The sequence below is a fragment of the Rhinoderma darwinii genome, chromosome 8 (genome assembly GCF_050947455.1).
Source record: "Rhinoderma darwinii isolate aRhiDar2 chromosome 8, aRhiDar2.hap1, whole genome shotgun sequence".
Lineage (NCBI taxonomy): Eukaryota > Metazoa > Chordata > Amphibia > Anura > Rhinodermatidae > Rhinoderma > Rhinoderma darwinii.
In genome coordinates this window covers 117,571,139-117,593,504 of record NC_134694.1, presented here as the reverse complement: position 1 = coordinate 117,593,504, position 22,366 = coordinate 117,571,139, and the positions used below count along the sequence as shown (strand labels likewise).

The 22,366-nt window shown below is 44.0% G+C and overlaps 1 protein-coding gene across 4 annotated transcripts in view; it reads right to left on the bottom strand.

The window, feature by feature from the left end:
* The window catches only part of DIAPH2 (diaphanous related formin 2), a 952,586-nt gene extending 947,960 nt beyond the window's left edge, over positions 1–4,626 (bottom strand). For 2 of the 4 annotated variants that reach the window (XM_075836588.1, XM_075836590.1), the window contains exon 1: positions 4,039–4,624. In XM_075836588.1, the coding sequence (XP_075692703.1) occupies positions 4,039–4,155 (117 nt within the window). In that variant the 5' untranslated portion in view covers positions 4,156–4,624. Of the gene's footprint in view, positions 1–4,038 lie in introns of all 4 variants that reach the window. The other 2 variants (XM_075836589.1, XM_075836591.1) reach the window with 2 other exon arrangements.
* Positions 4,627–22,366: the final 17,740 nt, after the last annotated feature.

The window sequence follows — 22,366 nt, the reverse complement described above, 5'->3', positions numbered from 1 at the left end:
TGTCTGTTTCGGCTTTTTCCATAAAGCCGATGTATCAGAGTACGAGCTCATAGACTTCCTACTGAGCCCGTACTCTAATACATTGATTTCTGAAAAAAGCCGAACAGACATGATGCGGCTGAGCGATCACACGAGGGATTCTGCCGCTTCGTTCTAGCGATTGGTGGGGGTCTCAGTGCTCGGACCCCCACCAATCAAAACTTCTGACCTGTCACTATGACATGTAAGAACTTTGTCAAACGTTTAGTTACCCTTTAAGGGTACCGTACACATAGCGGCCGTACAGAGATGCCGTTTTTAGCCGTGTGGCTGGAATAGGTGATACACCTGGTACTCGGGTGGCAGGACTCTACTACACGGCTGCTGCATGGACGGACACCCTAATGATGGGAGATTAAGTGACATCATGTGAAAATTATCAGCATGAACCCCATGGTAGCGTGTTCTCATGATCAGTCACTGATGGTACAGGTATCGGTGAGATCCCTACCAGTGACCCCATGACTATACTTCCTGCCCTTGTACTCTGGAAGCTCAGTGTTATCATAGGCACACCGGGCCTTAAAGCAATATCTTCTCTTCTTTAATTTTCTTACCGGTGTTACAAAATAATTAAAGATGGATTCTAATTGGCTGTTTAGAAGAGGCCAAGATTCCCCATGATAACATTGAGCTGCCAGAGAACAAGGAAAGGGAGTGTTGACATGGGGGCAAAGAGGCTCTTTTGATAGAAGGCCTGATCATGACAGATTTTTTTTTTGCAAAAGTCGCAAGGTAGCAATGGGAAAACATGAAGATTGTGTTGCGGTAATGCTGAAACACTGTGTTGTTGTGGAGCTTCAGCCTTATATCGTATGTTTACCACTGAACAACATTTATTAGCTTATACATAAAAAGTTCAGTCACTGTGTACATACATTACTTATCCTGTACTGGTCCTGAGTTATATCCTGTATTATACTCCAGAGCTGCACTCACTATTCTGCTGGTGGAGTCACTGTGTATATACATTACATATCCTGTACTGGTCCTGAGTTATATCCTGTATTATACTCCAGAGCTGCACTCACTATTCGGCTGGGTTCACACGTGGCGGAATTTCACTTAAATTCCGCTGCGGACACTCCGCAGCGGAGCCGTTTCTGCATTGACTTCCACTTCTATTTAGAAGTGTTCGTTTAGACGATGCGTAACATTAGGCTGCGGAGCGGAATTTGGTGTCCGCAGCATGCTCTGTCTGTTGCGGAGCAGTGGCGGACTCATGGCGGAATTTCTCCATTGACTTCAATGGAGATTCTAAGTTCCGCAATGAAGTCCGCAGCTGTCATGCACATGTCATGTGTGCTGCGGATGCGTCTTGCTTTTTTGCCATGACATTTCTTCATTCTGGCTGGACCCATGTATTTCTAGGTCTACAGCCAGACTGAGGAAGTCAATGGGGCTCCCGTAATGACGGGAGCGTTGCTAGGAGACGTCGGTAAATAGTCACTGTCCAGGGTGCTGAAAGAGTTAAGCGATCGGCAGTAACTGTTTCTGCACCCGGGACAGTGACTACCGATCCCAATATACAGCAACCTGTAAAAAAATATAAGTTCATACTTACCGAGAACTCCCTGCTTCTGTCTCCAGTCCGGCCTCCCAGGATGACGTTTCAGTCTAAGTGACGGCTGCAGCCAATCACAGGCCAAGCACAGGCTGCAGCGGTCACATGGACTGGCGCGTCATCCAGGGAGGTCGGGCTGGATGCCGAAAGAGGGACGCGTCACCAAGACAACGGCCGGTAAGTATGAAATTCGTTTACTTTCACTAGGGAAAGTGCTGTCCCTTCTCTCTATCCTGCACTGATAGGGAGAAGGGAAGCACTTTTCCCGCAGTCCGCAGCAGCTAGTCCGCATCAATTTTCTGCACATTTTGTGCAGATCCGCAGCCGTAATCCGCAACCCGGATTAGGTGCGGCCAGTTGCGGAGGAAATCCGCCACGTGTGGTCATGCCCTTCTGCTGGTGGAGTCACTGTGTACATACATTACATTACTTATCCTGTACTGGTCCTGAGTTACATCCTGTATTATACTCCAGAGCTGCACTCACTATTCTGCTGGTGGAGTCACTGTGTACATGCATTACTTATCCTGTACTAATCCTGAATTACACCTGTATTATACTCCAGAGCTGCACTCACTATTCTGCTGGTGGAGTCACTGTGTACATACATTACATTACTTATCCTGTACTGATCCTGAGTTACATCCTGTATTATACTCCAGAGCTGCATTCACTATTCTGCTGGTGGAGTCACTGTCTACATACATTACTTATCCTGTACTGATCCTGAGTTATATCCTGTATTATACTCCAGAGCTGCACTCACTATTCTGCTGGTGGAGTCACTGTGTACGTACATTACATACTTATCCTGTACTGATCCTGAGTTACATCCTGTATTATACTCCAGAGCTGCACTCACTATTCTGCTGGTGGAGTCACTGTGTACATACAGTACATTACGTATCCTGTACTGATCCTGAGTTACATCCTGTATTATACTCCCAAGCTGTACTCACTATTCCTTTTATCTCCCAGCATCCCCTGCTTCTTCAGTGTCTGAATAGATTATGCCCTGGTGATTTGCATTCTGGGAAATGTGATCTATTTACCAGACACTGTACAGTGATCCGATGTAGGAAAAAAAAACGGACGGTCCTCCGGCATTATAGGAGCTCAGCTAATCAGTTAGGAGTGTGTGTCAAGAAGCTTGTTGATGGTTTATAATAAAACCCAGCAGAATCGTGAATGCAGCTCTGGAGCATAATACTTGCTGTAACTCAGTACAAGTACATTTACAAAGTGACTCTTAGGGTATGTTCACACGGCACCCTCCGTTACGGCTGAAATTACGGAGCTGTTTTCAGGAGAAAACAGCTCCGGCATTTCAGCCGTAATGGAAAGTGCAGGCGCTTTTCGCTGCGTCCTTTACGGACGTAATTGGAGCTGTTTTTCTATGGAGTCAATGGAAAACGGCTCCAATAGTGACAGGCACTTCTTTGACGCGGGCGTCTTTTTTACGCGCCGTCTTTTGACAGTGGCGCGTAAAAAAAATGACTGTCGGCACAGAACATCGTAAGACCCATTCAAATGAATGGGCAGATGTTTGCCGACGCTTTTGTGCCGTATTTTCGGACGTAATTCGAGTGTGTGAACCCAGCCTTACAAGATTTTATATGGATAACGTCTATAATCCGTAAAACGGTGTTTAAAGATGAACATACCCTTTAATAGAGTGTGTATGGTAGCTGTCCTTTAAAACCATTTGTCACATTATGTCGTCATACGTGATAACCCACCCAACCAAAAAAATAAATTAACCTTTTTTGCATTTGCATATTTTTCTCATTGAGTCAATCACTATAAAAAAAATTTGGGGTTAAGAAATGCAGCAGGTGCTCAAAAACATCACAGATCCTTATTGGAAGGATTTATACGTTTCCATTCATTGACATGAAACATCTGACAGGTGCATTATTTTACACACACAGTTATGAAATTGAAAAACTCCACACAGGCCTTGTTACAGAGGAGCTGCCGGACCCCTGTCACAGTCACCCGCAGCCTCTGCACCCCCATCAAATAAATCAGAGGTTACAGCAGTGGCAGCAATCCTGAGACATGGACGCTGCATGCGAGATGCTGCAAAGTGCCAGCAGGTGACAGGTGCCGGCGTGCAGATGTGACAGGCAGGCGGCATGAGACAGACAAATGTCATTCCCACCCTCCTGCCGGAGCTCCCCAAACACCCCTCCTTTCTACAGTTGGGCAGACATCTCCTCCCTCTCTCAGCATCACCAGGGGAGAGAAGACAGAGGGGTAGAGGGGGGCATGGAGCAGCAATAAACAGTCAGGTCATGTAGTAGGCACTGCCATACCGGTCGCATCTCTAAAGCAAGGGGGGGCTGGCAGCAAGCACGAGAAATGCAACCTGGCCATGCCCACCGCCGCACGTTGGAGGCAGGTTTGGCCATCAGAGGCGCAGGACAACTCACCAGCTTTGGTTTGTTTTTGCTGTCGTCTTGATCATTGGGTTTTCTTTTTGGGTTCCTGCCGTCAGAGTTCTTCCCCGGGGAGTCCTCGCCGCCAGCAGCTGCTTGCTGGTTATCCATTATTTATTTTTTCTTTTGTGAATTCCCCCCCAACAATCCACTAGTCAAATCCGTGTCACCCAATGCCAGGCTGGTGGTGGGCGGTTGGTTGAGGGGGTGTTGATGTGACAGACACCACCTATTATCTCTTTATTAATACTGTGTGTCTTGTCCCTCCTTTACGTACACAGTTGTAACGCGGGCTCCTTTAAAATCTGTACGTACCCCAGTGCAATGGTTTGGGCGCCCCTTGACAATCATGCCCGGCTGTAGAGGACTCCTCAGCCACCTCCAGCCCCGGGTCTTCGCATGCCTCAAGCCTTTTTTCTATTTTTCCTCTCCTTTCTCTATAAGCTAGTCTCCCTTTAAGGCAACAGAGAAAGGAGTTCTCTCTTCTGCGTTCCCCCTCCCCACCAGGAAATGAATCTCTAGGCTGGAACAATCAAGGGCCTATCGTGTACACATGTATCCAGAGCAGCGGGGGAGCTCATCCTGTGTGACGATTATCTCCAGCAGGGCGTTCATAGATCCAACCAAATGATGTCACCGATTACCCACCATTCAGGCTTCTCTCCCTTTGTTTGTGTTTCATTGTTTGTTATTATTACTCGATACATTGTAGCCAGGGAAAGGATACAAACATCGCCACCGTTACAGCTGCTGATTAACCCCTTGCAGGTCTACGAATTACATATGATTTCAATCCACCATGTTTTACGTTTTTTTGTGACATTATCTGGGATTGAGGTTCTTTTTTTTTTAAGTGAGGTTTCCTTAAATCCATATTTACACGAACGAGTGCAAACTTGGACGTGAAAAGCGGCAGTTTTTCACATCCGAGTCGCACCCGTGCGGGACCCGTTTTCACAGATCATAGACTTGAGTGAACTGTGAAAACGGACAAAAATAGGATATGTCCTATATTTTCACGGGCCCTTCAGGGTATGTTGACACAGCCTATTTTCTTCTGTTTTTCGGGCCGTAAACGGCCGAAAAATCGGAAGCAGAACGCCTCCAAACATCTGCCCATTGATTTTAATGGGAAAAACGGCGTTGTGTTCCGACGAGGCGTATTGTTACCAGTTCCAAAAACGGCCGTGAAAAACGCGAGTTGCTAAAAAACCGTCTGAATATCAGGGGAAAACAGCTCCTAATTTGCAGATTTTTTTTTTAGCAACTCGTGTCTTTTGCGACGTTTTTGGAGCTGTTTTTCTAGACAATGAAAAACGGCCCCAAAAACGGCTCAAGAAGTGAAATGCACTTCTTTTTCGCGGGCGTTTCTTTACACAACGTTTTTTTTTAAATGAGGCGTAAAAAAACAGCGTAAACGCCCTGAAATACGCCTCAAAACACTGCGTGTGAACATACTCTAAAAATGCATTTGCATGAGAAATTTTTGGCCGCGTCTTATAAACCCCTTCAAAAATCATGTTTTTGCGATGCAGTTTTTAGCCGCACATTTTTTGTACAATTATAAAATGTGTTTCACCTGTGAAAACCGCAGCGCACAACCATGGCAATTCATGGTAAAACCGCGGGTGGTTTTGCCACAATTTTAATGAGGTTTTTACCATGCGGCCAAAAACGTCTCATGTATATGCGCCCTTAAAGAAGCCATGAATTGCGTGTTGCTTTTCTTACAAGCCTTTTTTTGGGTGTAATTTTTGTTTTTTCTTTTCTATATTCCGCAGCATTTACAGTAGCAGTAAAGCGGATGAGATTTGGTAAATCTCATGCCCACGCGAAGGGAAAAAAACCTAAGTATAACCGTTAATAACTTGACCTGCGGTGTGGAATTTGATTCCAAAGCGTGTCCATTTATGCAGCGTTTTTGTGGATGCAGACGGCTTCCTAACACAGCGGAATTTCCACCCGAAAAATCACACGATGTTTCGGACGGAATGTCCTGCCAGTTCCAGGTCGGACACGCTGCGTGATTTTTATGCAGCGTATACGTCCCATGGAAACCCGGCCTATGGGTTTCGTTGTGGAAAATCTGCAGCATAATACAGTAGCAGCAGAGGGGATGAGATTTGAACAACGCTCATCCACACGCTGCCAAAAATGATAAGCGGAAAAAACGCTCAGAATATGTCCAGGTGACGGACGTTAAAACAGCGGACATCACACGGACGCGTGTATTTCAATGGGACTGTTCACGCAGCCGTGGTTTTAACGCACCGTGTGAAGGTTCCGTTGAAATACACAACATGTCCTATTTTCTTCCGTCTTCACGGATCCCACGATAGACTCAAGTCTATGGGGATCTGTGAAAACGGGTCCCGCATGGGTGCAACTTGGATGTGAAAAACTGCAGTTTTTCACGTCCTAGTTTGCACTCGGTCGTCTGAATTCGGCCTCAAGCTGGGGTTATACAACGACGTTTGGTAATGTAAAATCGCAAGATCGTGTCGCCAAAGGCTGAGGAATAAATGCGAGTTCGTGATTTTACACTGTGTGTTAATGACTTGTTGCTGCTACTTCATTATCAGATACGTTTGTGTCATTAGCAAAAATGGCGAAATTTTACACAAAGTGATTAGTAGCACCAATTCATATGTCCCTTTAGGCCTTATTCACACGAGTGTATTTCATGTCTGTGTTACGCGCGTTAAAACTACAGACCTATGCTATTCAATGGAGCCATTCAGACATTCAGTGTGTCCGCTGCGTGAAACTCACTGCATGTCCTATACTTGTGCATTTTTTGCGCATCACGCAGCCTTTGAAGTCAATGGGTGCGTGAAAAAAACAGACAGCACACGGACGTCATCCGTGATTCACGCAACAGTTGCTAAAGAAATGAGGAAAAAATAAAACACCTCCATCAGTTTTTTTTGCTGATGTAAAAAACGCAGACACGCACCGTGCACGGATGTCACGCGGAACTGCAATGAAGAAAAAACGCTGCATTTTTTTACGGGCGCAAAACGGACACGTTCGTGTGAATAAGGCTTTAAAATGTGAGATCGTTAGGCTACATGCACACGTTGCGTATTTTACTGCGGAAAATACGCACCACAACCGCAGCAATACGCAGGAAATTCGCAGGTAAAATATGCACCAAATGATGCGTTTTTTGGTCCGTTTTTTACATTTTGATGCGTTTTTCGGTGCGTTTTCGTGCTGCGTGTTTTGGTGCGATTTTCCACAGCACTAGGCAGATAAAATTCGCAAGCATAAACGCAAAATAAATTGACATGCTGCGGATTTTAAAATCCACAACGCAGGTCAATTTACGTGCGGAAAAATACCGCGTGTACATGAGATTTCCTGGAATCTCATTTTCTATACTGGTACTGTATTACGCTGCGGTCTTGCCTCCCGCAAATACACATAGCAGAATCGCAAGTAATACGCATCCCATGCATTGACCCTAAGGCCTTGTTCACACGTTGCAGATTTGCTGCAGATTTTGCTGGTATTTTTTAAGCCAAAACTAGGAACAGAACCTCAAAAGAAGAAAATATATAAAGGAACGCCTTAAACGGTTTCCTCTCATGGATCCAATTCTGGTTTTAGCTTAAAAAAAATACATGCAAAATCTGCACTGTGTGAACAGGTCCTCAGGGTGCAGTCTTACGTGACTTACTTGCTTTGCATTTCCACAGAGTAAACAACGTTAAGAAAAACTTTACATTGCAAACTTATGGGGAAAATATTTTGTAACTAGAATTAAAGAAATTTCTTTGAATTGCAGAATATTTTTCCCATTGAGTTTACTCTGCAAAAATTCAAGGCAAGTAAGCCGCGTGTGAGTGCACCCTCACTGATTATCAGTCGCAGGGGTTTATGCAACAAAATCTGCCGCGTGTGACTTCACCCTAAGGGCATGACCACACGTGGCGGATTTCCTCCGCAACTGTCCGCATCAATGCCGCACAGAATCTGCGTTGCAGATTCTGCAGCGGATCTGCACAAAATGTGCAGAAAATTGATGCGGACTGGCCGCTGCGGACTGCAGGAAAAGTGCTTCTCTTCTCCCTATTCAGTGCAGGATAGAGAGAAGGGACAGCACTTTCCCTAGTGAAAGTCAAAGAAATTCATACTTACCGGCCGTTGTCTTGGTGACGCGTCCCTCTTTCGGCATCCGGCCCGACCTCCCTGGATGACGCTCCAGTCCATGTGACCGCTGCAGCCTGTGCTTGGCCTGTGATTGGCTGCAGCCGTCACTTACACTGAAACGTCATCCTGGGAGGCCGGACTGGAGACAGACGCAGGGAGTTCTCGGTAAGTATGAACTTATATTTTTTTTTACAGATACATGTATATTGAGATCGGTAGTCACTGTCCCGGGTGCAGAAACAGTTACTGCCGATCGCGTAACTCTTTCAGCACCCTGGACAGTGACTATTTACAGACGTCTCCTAGCAACGCTCCCGTCATTACGGGAGCCCCATTGACTTCCTCAGTCTGGCTGTAGACCTAGAAATACATAGGTCCAGCCAGAATGAAGAAATGTCATGGTAGTAAAAACAATACGCTCCGCAGCACACATAAGATCTGCGGACTTCATTGCGGAATTTTGACTCTCCATTGAAGTCAATGGAGAAATTCCGCCATGAGTCCGCAACCAGTCCGCCACTGCTCCGCAACAGACAGAGCATGCTGCGGACACCAAATTCCGCTCCGCAGCCTATGCTCCGCAGCGGAATTGTACGCATCGTGTAAACGAACACTGCTAAATTAAAGTGAAAGTCAATGGAGAAACGGCTCCGCTGCGGATTAACGCTGCGGAGTGTCCGCAGCGGAATTTAAGTGAAATTCCGCTATGTGTGAACCCGCCCTAAGGCTCTGTCGACATCTGCGCTAATATTTCCGTTCTTTTTTTCGTTCATATGAACAGAAAAGCGTAAGCACCTGATCCGTTGCAAGAGGGAAATGAACGGCGCCCAATGGAACCCACTGACTTTAATGGTTTCTGATGAGTTTCCGTCATGGTTTCCATCATTTTTCAGAACAAAATAGCGCTGCAGCTTGCACTATTCTGTCGGTCAAATATAACGGAATCTGCGACAGAGGTTCCTGACAGAACCGCCAAAGCCAATGTGAACAGAGCCGAAAAGAGCGGGTTCACCGTAATTTCTCTTAATTGCTTTTTAGTTACTCTGAGCAACACATCCTCTCTATGACCGCAATCACTTTAAGGGCATAGAGGGGGGGGGGTCCCCTGTTTGGGAACTCCTATACGAGCCCCCCCTTCTGGCAGTCTTGAGCTTAGATATACTACATTTTACCTGTAGCGAAGGATTCACCTGTTTGTGGAGGGTGCCGGAGCCAGACCCACGGCAATCATCTGTTTGCCATGACGGCTGCAATATGAAGAATACAACACTAATGCCAATTCAGACAGAGAAGTGAGTAACTGTCCTACTAATGTCATTGCCGCAGGAGAATTACGTATCTTATATCATTTTAGATTTTCCCTTCGCTTTTTAACAGTGGTCGTGGGAGTGGTAGGGATTCTCCAGGTAGGGGAAACATGGTGGAAATGACTGAGCTATAAAGTATCTGGAGGCTGCATTTTAATCACTTTAAAAAGAAAAAAAGTGTCAACTTTATATCCAAATATATGATTAGATGGAACAGAGAAACTCAAAAGCCCGGTGCAGCAAAATGCAACTGATTTAATAAGACCTCTAAATAAATGTGTCGCAACTTCTGCTGTCCGTGCGCCAAAAAGATAAATCTACATCGGCTTTAGCTCTATGACATCATTATTACATGTGACCTTAGCTCTATGACATCATTATTACATGTGACTGTAGCTCTATGACATCATTATTACATGTGACTGTAGCTCTATGACATCATTATTACATGTGACTGTAGCTCTATGACATCATTATTACATGTGACTGTAGCTCTATGACATCATTATTACATGTGACTGTAGCTCTATGACTTGACTGTTACATGTGACTGTAGCTCTATGACATTATTATTACATACTGTATATGTAGCTCTATGAGTTCATTAATATATTTCACTGAAGATCTATGACATCATTATTACATGTGACTCTAGCTCTATGACATCATTATTACATGTGACTCTAGCTCTATGACATCATTATTACGTGTGACTTTAGCTCTGTGACATCATTATTACATGTGACTAGATCTATGACATCATTATCACATGTGACTGTAGCTCTATGACATCATTATTACATGTGACTGTAGCTCTATGACATCATTATTAAATGTGACTGTAGATCTATGACATCATTATTACATGTGACTGTAGCTCTATGATTTTATTATTACGTGGGACTGTAGCTCTATGACCTTAATGATTAAATGACTTTAGCTTTATGACTTTATTATTATGTGTAACTGTAGCTCTATCACTCCATTATTACATGGGACTGCACCTCTATGACATCATTATTACATGGGACTCCATCTCTATGATTTTATTATTACGTGGGACTGTAGCTCTATGACTTCATTATTATATGTGACTGTGGCTATTTGACTTCACTATTACATACTGTATATGTAGCTCTGAGTTCATTAATACATGTGACTGTAGCTCCATGACTTCAGTATTACATGGGATTGTAGCTCTATGACTTTAATTATTACATTACTGGAGCCCTATGACATCATTATTACATGTGACTTTAACTCTATGACATCATTATTATATGTGACTGTAACTCTATGACATCATTAATACATGACTGTAGCTCTGACCTCATTATCACATGATTGTAGCTCCATGACATCATTATTACAAGTGACTTTACTTCTATGACATCATTATTACATGTGACTTTAACTCTATGACATCATTATTATATGTGACTGTAACTCTATGACATCATTAATACATGACTGTAGCTCTGACCTCATTATCACATGATTGTAGCTCCATGACATCATTATTACAAGTGACTTTACTTCTGTGACATCATTATTACATGCAATTGTAACTCTATGACCTCATTATTACTTGTGACTGTAGCTATATGACATAATTATTGCATGTGACTGTAGCTCTATGACATCATTATTACATGTGACTCTAGCTCCATGACATCATTATTACATGTGACTGTAGCTCTGACATCATTATTACATGTGACTAGCTCTATGACATCATTATTACATGTGACTAGCTCTATGACATCATTATTACATGTGACTAGATCTATGACATCATTATTACATGTGACTGTAGCTCTATGATTTCATTATTTCATGTGACTGTAGCTCTATGACATCATTATTACCTGTGACTAGATCTATGACATCATTATTACCTGTGACTAGATCTATGACATCAATATTACATGTGACTGTAGTTCTATGATTTCATTATTACATGTGACAGATGAGCTCCCTTCCAAATCTGCCCCTGTGTTTGTGGGTCAAATATTTGCTTGGCTTGCCCATCAAAAGTAGAGGCAGTCCTGGCAGATTAAGGATTTCCAAACAGACATAGAATTAAGTTTGAATCATTTTGAAATTAGAAGCAAGGACACAATTATGACTAAGGAAAAGCTCTTCTTAAACGCCTCTTCCTGTAATTTGCCCCTTGCACCATTGTGGAACTAGAAATAATTTGCTGACTCACTTGCCACATGTACATACCACATACAGATGTAGTAGAGCTGGATTTGTCATCAAACTATTTATTTTCTGCAACTTAATTTCTCACTGACCAAACAAAACTCACATTTACCTGCAATCCTATCAAAAACCATTGATTTAAAATTGTGATATAAGGACAAACTCAGCTCTACTACATCTATATATTGTATTGAAATTGTTTACACCTGTAGATATACAGTATTTTGATCAATTAAGTGTTATTCATTTGTTCTGGGTAACAGCCTGCAGCAAGAAAAATAAATAAATAGGGTATTCTATAATATTTGCACTATTTGTCAGATGAAGCAGTGCCGAGTTTGTCATTTCACACAATTTGAAATCTTTATGGCCATACAGTTGAGATAATAGTAGTTTCTGAATAAGACCATTTTGGTGGGTTTGTCTGACCATGTAATATCCCGACGGCAGAGATCAGGGGAGAAATTGGCCATGTTGGATTTTAACATGACCAAGCCCTTGTTACCGTGGGAGATAAGCTGCTGTTTTATATTTATTTATTTATTATTAAAAAAAATCTTCTAAAATTCATGTAAAATTCCAGCAGGAAAAACAGCAAAATGTGACCATGAAACATAATAAAAAATGAAATAAAAAATAATATATAAAATAAATAATACTGCAAAAAAATGCCAGAAAACGTCCCACGTGAACCCGGCCTGGGAATCATGTATTTGCTATTTTAGTGCAACTATTTTTGGATGAGGAGGAGGGAATTATTTCTTGAGCCTGCTCAGACGGGGGGATAAGGGTAAATTCACATGCCGCAGATTTGTTACAGAAATGTCTGCGACCGAAAATCCGTGCCATACATGTGAATTGGCATTGTTTCTCCAGCGTGGATTCCTGCAGCCTCATTTAGATGAATGGAACAATCGCAAAAATGTCTAACAAATCTGCCGCGTGCGAATACGCCCTGATAGTGCACAGTGTCTGGTGTCTGTAATACAGCTCTGAGTGCAGGAATAACACTGGGCTCATCAGAGCAGGAAATCAATGTAATGAGAGCCACGTAGCGGCCGCAGGTGTAGCGGAGTAAGGCGGCTTGACAGGGGTTTAAACTAAGGCGACCTGTGAGAGATATGGTATAGGGAAATGTGGAAGGTAACATTTAGGATTTGTCCACACAATGGAATTTCTGCAGAAAATTTCTGCAGCAATTCCGTTGAAAACCGCAGACTTTCCGCTGCGGCAAAAACACACCATTTACTGCGGTTTTTTTTTGCGCCACAAAATGGTGCTTATTTTGCTGCTTTTTTCATATTGGAAGGAGATGCTCCTCTGACAACCGCAGCAATTCTGTCCACTTTCCGCTATAGGAATTGACCTGTTGCGGTCCGAACAAAACGCACCGCAGGTAAATTTCTGCTCTGAATGTTTACGCTGCGTGTGGATGAGATTTGGTAAATCCCCTATGCTGCTACTGTATTCTGCTGCGTTTTTTCCGTCCAAAATTCCGGATGGAAAAAATGCGGCAATTCCGCATTGTGTGGACGAGCCCCTATAGTTAAAAGTTACATGTTATGAAATTGGTACTGACAGGAGGTCAAGCAAAGGCCATGGAGGAAGAGATATATGGCAGCTAAGTGAGGGGGGGGGGGAGTGGGCCATAAGGGGGGGGGGGTGAAAGGGAGGTCACTACAGGGGCTTATAAGAAGGAGTGTAAAGGGGGGTCTTTTACCCTTTTTAAGGCGCCAGAGTTGCGAGTCCCACCCGCCCTGCCTTATATTCTTGTTTCTTTCAGGTATCGTGCGGATTGGAGATTGCGATGTGTTGGTGTTTTGGTAGCAGGTAAAGGGTCCAAATATTTGGAGGTAACAAATAGGATAATTTGAAGGATGGAGGTTGACAGCTGTTTATGGTACAGCTACAAGTTGGGACTCCTGGTGGTTCGGAGCCTCAGGAGGTTAAGCAGTGCCATGCTTGAAGTTGGGTGCCCTTAAGTCCGGCGTTACCTTAAGTCCGGCGTTACCTTAAGTCAGGCGTTACCTTAAGTCAGGCGTTACCTTAAGTCCGGCGTTACCTTAAGTCCGGCGTTACCTTAAGTCCGGCGTTACCTTAAGTCCGGCGTTACCTTAAGTCCGGCGTTACCTTAAGTCCGGCGTTACCTTAAGTCCGGCGTTACCTTAAGTCCGGCGTTACCTTAAGTCAGGCGTTACCTTAAGTCCGGCGTTACCTTAAGTCCGGCGTTACCTTAAGTCCGGCGTTACCTTAAGTCAGGCGTTAGCGGCTAAGGGTAAAGGTCATGTGCTGGCACTAAAAAGAATGTTGCGATTTTGATTGTTGGAAAAGGATAAAATGCCTCCAAGGACTCTTCCTGTTGAAAAGTGATTTATTGTATTGATGTTTATACAAGGTCGTGGTTATTTTTGTTGTGGTATTATTTATCATTTGGAAAAACAGGTGGTAAGTAAATAAAGTTGTCTGTCGTGGCCTTTTTTTAACCACAAATTTGTGTCTGTAGTTTTTAGGGTAGGTTAAAGACTAGGAGTTGGTTAAGAAGGGGTTAATAAAAGGGACAAATCCCTGCAGTCATCGGATGGAGCAGAGTCTCAGGCAGGGAGCAGATTGTGTGCACAGTAAAGGGGTCACCTGCTCAAGGAACCACTCCAGGCTCACAGCCGCGCCCGCGCACCCTCCTTGTATTGTGTCCACTCTGTGGTTTTAGAGACCTCAAGACCAGAACACAAACACCCGAATGTTATCACCCCCTTATCCCTGATAGAACGGACATCCTGCACAGGAAACTAACTGCGGGCTGAATATGTAGATATAAGTGTATAGAGATCTATCTATCTATCTATCTATCTATCTATCTATCTATCTATCTATCTATCTCATATCTATCTATCTATCTATCTATCTATCTATCTATCTATCTATCTATCTATCTATCTATCTATCTATCTATCATCTATCTCATATCTATCTATCTATCTATCTATCTATCTACCACATGAATTGCCGCATGACAGCCCACATGGACCCAACTACTTAAAATTTGCATTACATTTTTGTGCTCTAAAGATCCACCTTAGTTTAGGACTTAGATATTAGATAATAGATGCCCGATCACTGGTGTCATAGATCAAACCTGGACGTGGTTTATTCATGCGACACGTCCCATAATAGTAAAAGTACAGGAAGGATTATTCCCATTGAAGGATCATTATTCACATTTCGTCCGCCAGGAAAAGGAGCAATTCCTATGATAACATTCTAAGGCTCTGTTCACACGCTTAACAAAAACGGCTGAAAACACTCCGTGTGACTATACCCTCACAGGTAATTGCTGCTAATACAATTTCCCTAACTTAAAAGTAGCTTGACCTTTTCAGATCAGAGTCATCCATGGAGTGGATGAAATCTTATTTCACTTGTTTAAAGCAGATCCTCGTCGCTCATCTATCATAATGACGCTTATCCTTTAATTTATGTAACCGGTAAAACTAGTTCTCAAACACATTGGTAGCTGCTGCAGGTCTGTGCACCGAAATCACGCGTGGCTGCAGATCATTACGTGTTCCCCAGGGCAGTCAGGGGTTAATACTCAGCAAACTTTGACAAGAGTGAATGTGCAGGCCAGATGAATCAAACGCCTATACAGTAGTGTCCGCTGTCAGGACACAGGCAATGCAGTTTAGGCTGTCAGTGAAATCTGCAGGATTTATTATAATTTCATTCCCCCAATTTATTTATTTATTTTTTAGAAATAGGGGTCATGGATAAAAAGCTTCCTGAGAACGCCTCAGCTTTGTGACGTCAATATCATGGGGAATAAGAAATATGTTGATGATAAAAGCACTTATGAGTGAATTAAATTATCTATGCAGGGGGTTTGGAGCTCTGTATCAGAAAATGCAGCTTAATCACTATAAAGACACAATATATTCAGAAATGAATCAGCCCAACAACCTGGTGCTAAAAGGTAGATAGATAGATAGATAGATAGATAGATAGATAGATAGATAGATAGATAGATAGATAGATAGATAGATAGATAGATAGATAGATAGATAGATAGATAGATAGATATGAGACAGATAGATAGATAGATAGATAGATAGATAGATAGATAGATAGATAGATAGATAGATATGAGATAGATAAATAGATAGATAGATAGATATGAGATAGATAGATAGATAGATAGATAGATATTAGATAGATAGATAGATAGATAGATAGATATGAGGCCTCATTTACATGAGCGTAATATACGCGCGTGCGACGCGCGTGCTTTTCACGCGTGTCGTACGCACCTATATTACTCTATGGGGCAGTGCAGACAATGCGTGATTTTTGCGCAGCGCGAGTGCGTTGCGTAAAACTCACGACATGTTCTATAATCGTGCGTTTTTCGCGCATCACGCACCCATTGAAGTCAATGGGTGCGTGAAAACCACGAAGGTCGCACAGAAGCACTTCCGTGCGAACTGCGTGATTCGCGCAAGAGCTGTCAAACTGAATGTAAACAGAAAAGCACCACGTGCTTTTCTGTTTACAAACATCCGAACGGAGTGTCTTAGAGATGAGCGAACCGAACTTCACCGGGTTCGGCTGAACTCGTTTTGGCCGAACCCGGCAGGAGATAGTCACTGTCCAGGGTGCTGAAAGAGTTAAACTGGTTCAGCACCCTGGACAGTGACTTCCGATCCCAATATACGTGAACGTGTAAAAAAAAAAAGTTCTGACTTACCGATAACTCCCGGCTTCTTCCTCCAGTCTGACCTCCCGGGATGACAATTCAGTCCAAGTGACAGCTGCAGCCAATCACAAGCCAAGCACAGGCTGCAGCGGTCACATGGACTGCCGCGTCATCCAGGGAGGTGGGGCCAGATGTCAAGAGAGGCGCGTCACCAAGGACGCGTCACCAAGGCAACGGCCGGGAAGTTCTCGGTAAGTACGAAGCTCTTTTTTTTTAAACAGATTACTCGATATGGTGATTGGAATTCACTGTCGAGGGTGCTGAAAGAGTTACTGCCGATCAGTTAACTCTTTCAGCACCCTGGACAGTGACTGACGTCGACTAGCCTCATCTCTATGATGGCGGCTGCGCGAAAATCACGCAGCCGCGCATCATACACTGATTACACACGGAGCTGTCAAGTGCCTTTTGCGCACGCAAAACGCTGCGTTTTTTTGCGCGCGCAAAACGCACACGCTCGTGTAAATAAGGCCTCAGAGAGATATAGATAGATAGATAGATGCTTGAAAAAGGCTCCATATGGTGAGCCAAAACGTTGCACAAGGGCTAAATAAAAGCCATTTTTTCCACTAAAACTTGGAGTGCTGCCTGTCTTTGGACGACTATACTTGGATTTGGAGCAGTGATCAAGCTCCCAGGGCGTGCACTCATCCACAACTTTGACTGGTGCTGCTGGATTGTGGACATAGATAGAATAGATAGATAGATAGATAGATAGATAGATAGATAGATAGATAGATAGATAGATAGATAGATAGATAGATAGATAGATAGATAGATAGATAGATAGATAGATAGATAGATAGATATGAGATAGATAGATATTAGATAGATAGATAGATAGATAGATAGATAGATAGATAGATAGATAGATAGATAGATAGATAGATAGGAGATAGATAGATAGATAGATAGATAGATAGATAGATAGATAGATAGAGTAGTTGCATCTTTCTGCTATTCGTTTGCCACCATCTCTATGCGATTTGGAGCTCTGGAACGGCGCGTTACTATGGAGGAGAAAAGGTAGAAATACACGTGTAACAGACAGAATCTTATGTGGACGAGCTTCGCTCTGGACACAACACTAGACTTTTTGTTTTTTGTCCAGAAGTGATACTTTCACTTTAAGGGGTTAATAAAAATAGTTTGCAGGGAAGAAGTAAATAAAAGTTATTGTTGCCATATGTGGAGAGAAGTTCTCACAGTAACACAGTAACAACTGCTGCGCACAGCCACGCCGAGCAACATGGTGGCACCGCACAACTTATTTATTTACAAGTCACATCAGAAGTGGGAAACGTTCTGTTCTCTGTAATATCAAAACTCACAACATCTTCATATACACAGGAAAATAAGAAAAGAAAAAGATTAAAGGGGTATTCCCAGAATCTACAATTAGCAACTAACCACAGTAGAGGAGAGTATTTTCTGAACGCTGGGGACCCCACCTCTGGGACCCCCATTGATCGCAGAAACGGGAGACCCGAACCCCTAAATCCTCGATAATGCGTGCTGCTGCTCCATTCAATTTCTATGAGAATGCTGAGAACAGCCGAGCGGTGTACTCGGCTGTTTCCGTCATCCCCATGGACTCTGAATTGATCGGCAGCGAATCTAAAGTTTCGGGACCCCGGCTCTAGAGATTGGTGGGGCCACCAGCAATCAGAAATGTATTATCTATCCTGTGGATCGGTGATAATTTTTATCTACCACCACCCGTTTGGAGAGGCTGTCTACTGTGCCTGGCATTCAACTGGAAAGGACAAAGGGGAGGAACATTCAGAGCTGTTTTATGTCCGTCAGCATCGCCAGAAGTGTTTTTGCTTCTGCTGATTGGCTGAGAGCAGTTGACTGTCACAATGCTCCTCTCAAATGTTATTTTCAGCTGGAGGCCAGACGCAGTATTCATCCTTTCTAAACTCTGGTTCTGGCCACTGTATAGTGGGAACCTTAAAGCCCTGTTCACACAGAGTTTCTTGACACACGTTTTTTGACGCGGAAACCGCATTGGAAAACGCGCCAGAAAATGGCCGAAAACGCCTGGGAGGCGGGGGCGTTTTTTCCCCGCGAGGGGTAAAACCGGTTTGCGGGAAAAATATGCGACATGCCCTATCTTCGGGCGTTTACGTCACTGACGTCCCATTGATATCAATGGGAGGCAGAAAAAGTGTTTTTTGCTGTGTTTTTGCCCGCGGTGCTCAATGGGTGCAAAAAAACTCCTTAGTTCCAGTCTTATAAATACAATAAACAAGTTTTAGGTCCTGTTCACACTGAGATTTTTTACAGGCGTTTTTTTCCGAGTTTTTTCGCAGCGTTTTTTGCCCATGGCCATTAAAGCTCATGCGGGTAATAAACGCAGGTAAAAACGCTCAGAAACGAGCTCCAAGGGTTTAACCACGGTAACCACGGCAAGAAAATGCCGCTTTTTTCCCCCGGGTGCGGCCAAAAGCCGCTCAGGAAAAGAAAATGCCTCTGTCTCCCATTGAAATCAATGGGGCGCGGTTTCGGATGTTTTTTGGCATGGTTTCCGTGTCAAAATCGGCACCAAAACAATTGACCCTTAAAGAGGATTTTGAACTTTTTTGAACTTTAGGTGAAGTAACAGGGCAGGTGTAGGGGTCTCCTTGTATATTATGTTTTGAATGGAAAGCAGAAACTGAGAGATCATTATGGAGTAAAAGTGATGCATAAAGTTGCAAGTCTCCCTTATTTTTATGTTTAGTTCCCTTGACTGATAGATTTGCGTTTCTGATTGTGACCAAAAATGTTGCAGGTCTGCTCCTCATGCAAAGGGCACATGCAACATTTCGAACATTTTATGCCCCTTAACCAGGAGAATGTTTTCATTTTCTGCTCTGCATTCATTATTTATTCCTTGATGTAGCCACACGAGACTGTAGTTTTTTAAGAACTACTTTGAGATACCTATAAAATAGCATTTAAAGGAGTATTCCACAGGATTTGCCATAAGTCAGAAATATCGATAGGTGCGACTCTTTCACCTGGCCCCCTCCACATTGAATCTATGGGGAAAGCGACCGGTGTGCACTGGTGACCGAGAAGCATAGGACCCCCATTCTCCTGATAAGTGAGGAACCCAGAGGTGGGACCTTTTAGATATTTATAACATCATAAATGTTGAAGATGGGAGTACCCTCTTAATATATTGACCTACAGTTAGGTCCAGAATTATTTGGACCAGTGAGACAAGTTTTGGCATTTTAGCTGTTTACCAAAACATATTGAATATACAGTTATATAATGAATATGGGCCTAAAGTGCAGACTCTCAGATTTAATTTGAGGGTATTTACATCCTAATTTGAGGAACGGTTTAGGAATTACAGCTCTTTAATATGTAACGGCCACTTTTTCAAGGGACCAAAGGTAATTGGACAAATATCTCAAAAGCTATTTAATGGGCTGCATGGGCTATTCCCTCGTTAATCCATCATCAATTAAGCAGGTAAAAGGTCTGGAGTTGATTCCAGGTGCGGCATTTACATTTGGAAGCTGTTGCTGTGAACCCACAACATGAGGTCAAAAAAGCTGCAAGTGAAACCGACCATCGTTAGGCTGAAAAAAATGAAGAAATCCATCAGAGAGAAGCACAAATGTTAGGAGTGGCCAAATCAACAGTTTGGTACATTCTTGAAAAAGAAAAAAAAAAAGCGCACTGGTGATCTTGTGAACTGCAAAAGGCCTGGACGTCCACAGAGGACAATAGTGATGGATGATAGCAGAATCCTTTCCATGGTGAAGAAAAACCCCTTCCTAACATCTACCCAAGTGAAGACCACTCTCCTGGAAGTAGGTGGATCAGTATCTAAGTCTACCATAAAGAGAAGACTTCATGAGAGCAAATACAGAGGGTTCACCACAAGGTGCAAACCATTAATCAGCCTCAAAAATAGAAAGACCAGATTAGACCTTACCAAACATGTAAAGAAGCCGCCCGTTTTTGGAACAACATGAAACTAAGATCAATCTGAACCAGAATGATGGGAGGAAGAAAGAATGGAGAAGGCTTGGAACAGCTCATGATTCAAAGCCACCACATCCTCTGTAACACATGGTGGGGGCAGTGTGAAGACATGGTGTGGGCAGTGTGATGACATGGTGGAGGCAGTGTGGTGGCATGGTGGAAGCAGTATGGTGGCATGGTGGGGGCAGTGTGATGGCATGGTGGGGGCAGTGTGATGGCATGGTGGGGGCAGTGTGGTGGCATGGTGGAGGCAGTGTGACAGCGTGGTGGGGGCAGTGTGATGGCATGGTGGGGGCAGTGTGACGGCGTGGTGGTGACAGTGTGATGGCGTGGTGTGGGCAGTGTGATGGTGTGGTGGGGGCAGTGTGATGGCATGGTGGAGGCAGTGTGATGGCATGGTGGAGGCAGTGTGATGGCGTGGTGGGGGCAATGTGATGGCGTGGTGGGGGCAGTGTGATGGCATGTTGGAGGCAGTGTGATGGCATGGTGGGGGCAGTGTGATGGCTTGGTGGGGGCAGTGTGATGGCGTGGTGGGGGCAGTGTGATTGCATGGTGGAGGCAGTGTGATGGCATGGTGGGGACAGTGTGATGGCATGGTGGAGGCAGTGTGATGGCATGGTGGGGGCAGTGTGATGGCATGGTGGGGGCAGTGTGATGGCGTGGTGGGGGCAGTGTGATGGCATGGTGGGGACAGTGTTATGAAATGGTGGAGGCAGTGTGATGGCGTGGTGGGGGCAGTGTGATGGCATGGTGGGGACAGTGTTATGAAATGGTGGAGGCAGTGTGATGGCGTGGTGGAGGCAGTGTGATGGCGTGGTGGGGGCAGTGTGATGGCGTGGTGGTGGCTGTGTGATGGCATGGTGGGGGCAGTGTGATGGCATGGTGGGGGCGGTGTGATGGCGTGGTGGAGGCAGTGTGATGGCGTGGTGGAGGCAGTGTGATGGCATGGTGGGGGCAGTGTGATGGCATGGGCATGCATGTCTGCCAAAGGAACTGGTTCAATAGTGTTTATTGATGATGTGACTGAAGACAGAAGCAGCCGGATGAATTCTGAAGTGTTCAGGGATTTACTTTCTGCTCAGATACAACCACATGCAGCAGGTTGATCAGACGTCGCTTCACAGGACAGATGGACAATGACCCAAAACATACTGCGAAACAACCCATTAGTTTATAAGGCAAAGAAGTGGAATAGTCTGCAATGTCTAAGTCATTCCCAAGATCTCAACCCGATCGAGCTGCATTTCACTTGCTTTTGACAAAACTTAAGGCAGAAAGACCCACAAGCTGAAGACAGCAGCAGTAACGGGGGCATGGTGGGGGCAGTGTGATGGCGTGGTGGGGGCAGTGTGATGGTGTGGGGGGGACCCCACGTCATTTAAAAAAATAATAATAATTGGAAAGAACGATGTGGGGTCCCCCCCAATTTTCATAACCAGCCAGATACAACACAGCAGCAGCAGGCAGCATTACCAGGGTGGGAAGGGACACTGTTTTTGGCCTTCCCCAGCCTAATAATACCAGCCTGCGGCCGCCCCGGGGCCTGATCGTCACTACAGATGGTCGGGTACTGGTTCATACCCGGCTCTTCCCGGCACCCCTGGTGGCAGTGAGTACCGGGGTAATGGGGTTAGTGTTAGCCTCTGCACCTGCTAACATTAAGCCCCACCTTAGTAATGGAGGTTGTCAATCAGCCAGCGGCCATTACTAAGGCGGTAATAATAACGTTTAAAAAAATACAAGCACATAGAAAAAGTATTTTATTGAAATAAAAACACAACCCTCATTAACCATTTTTTTTGAGAATAAAAAAAACGCTGTCATTGAAGTCCTCGAATCCGAAGTCCAAAAACCGAACCTGTAAAAAAACATAAACACACAAAAATAATTAGTAACACATAAAGAAGCAAAACAATTA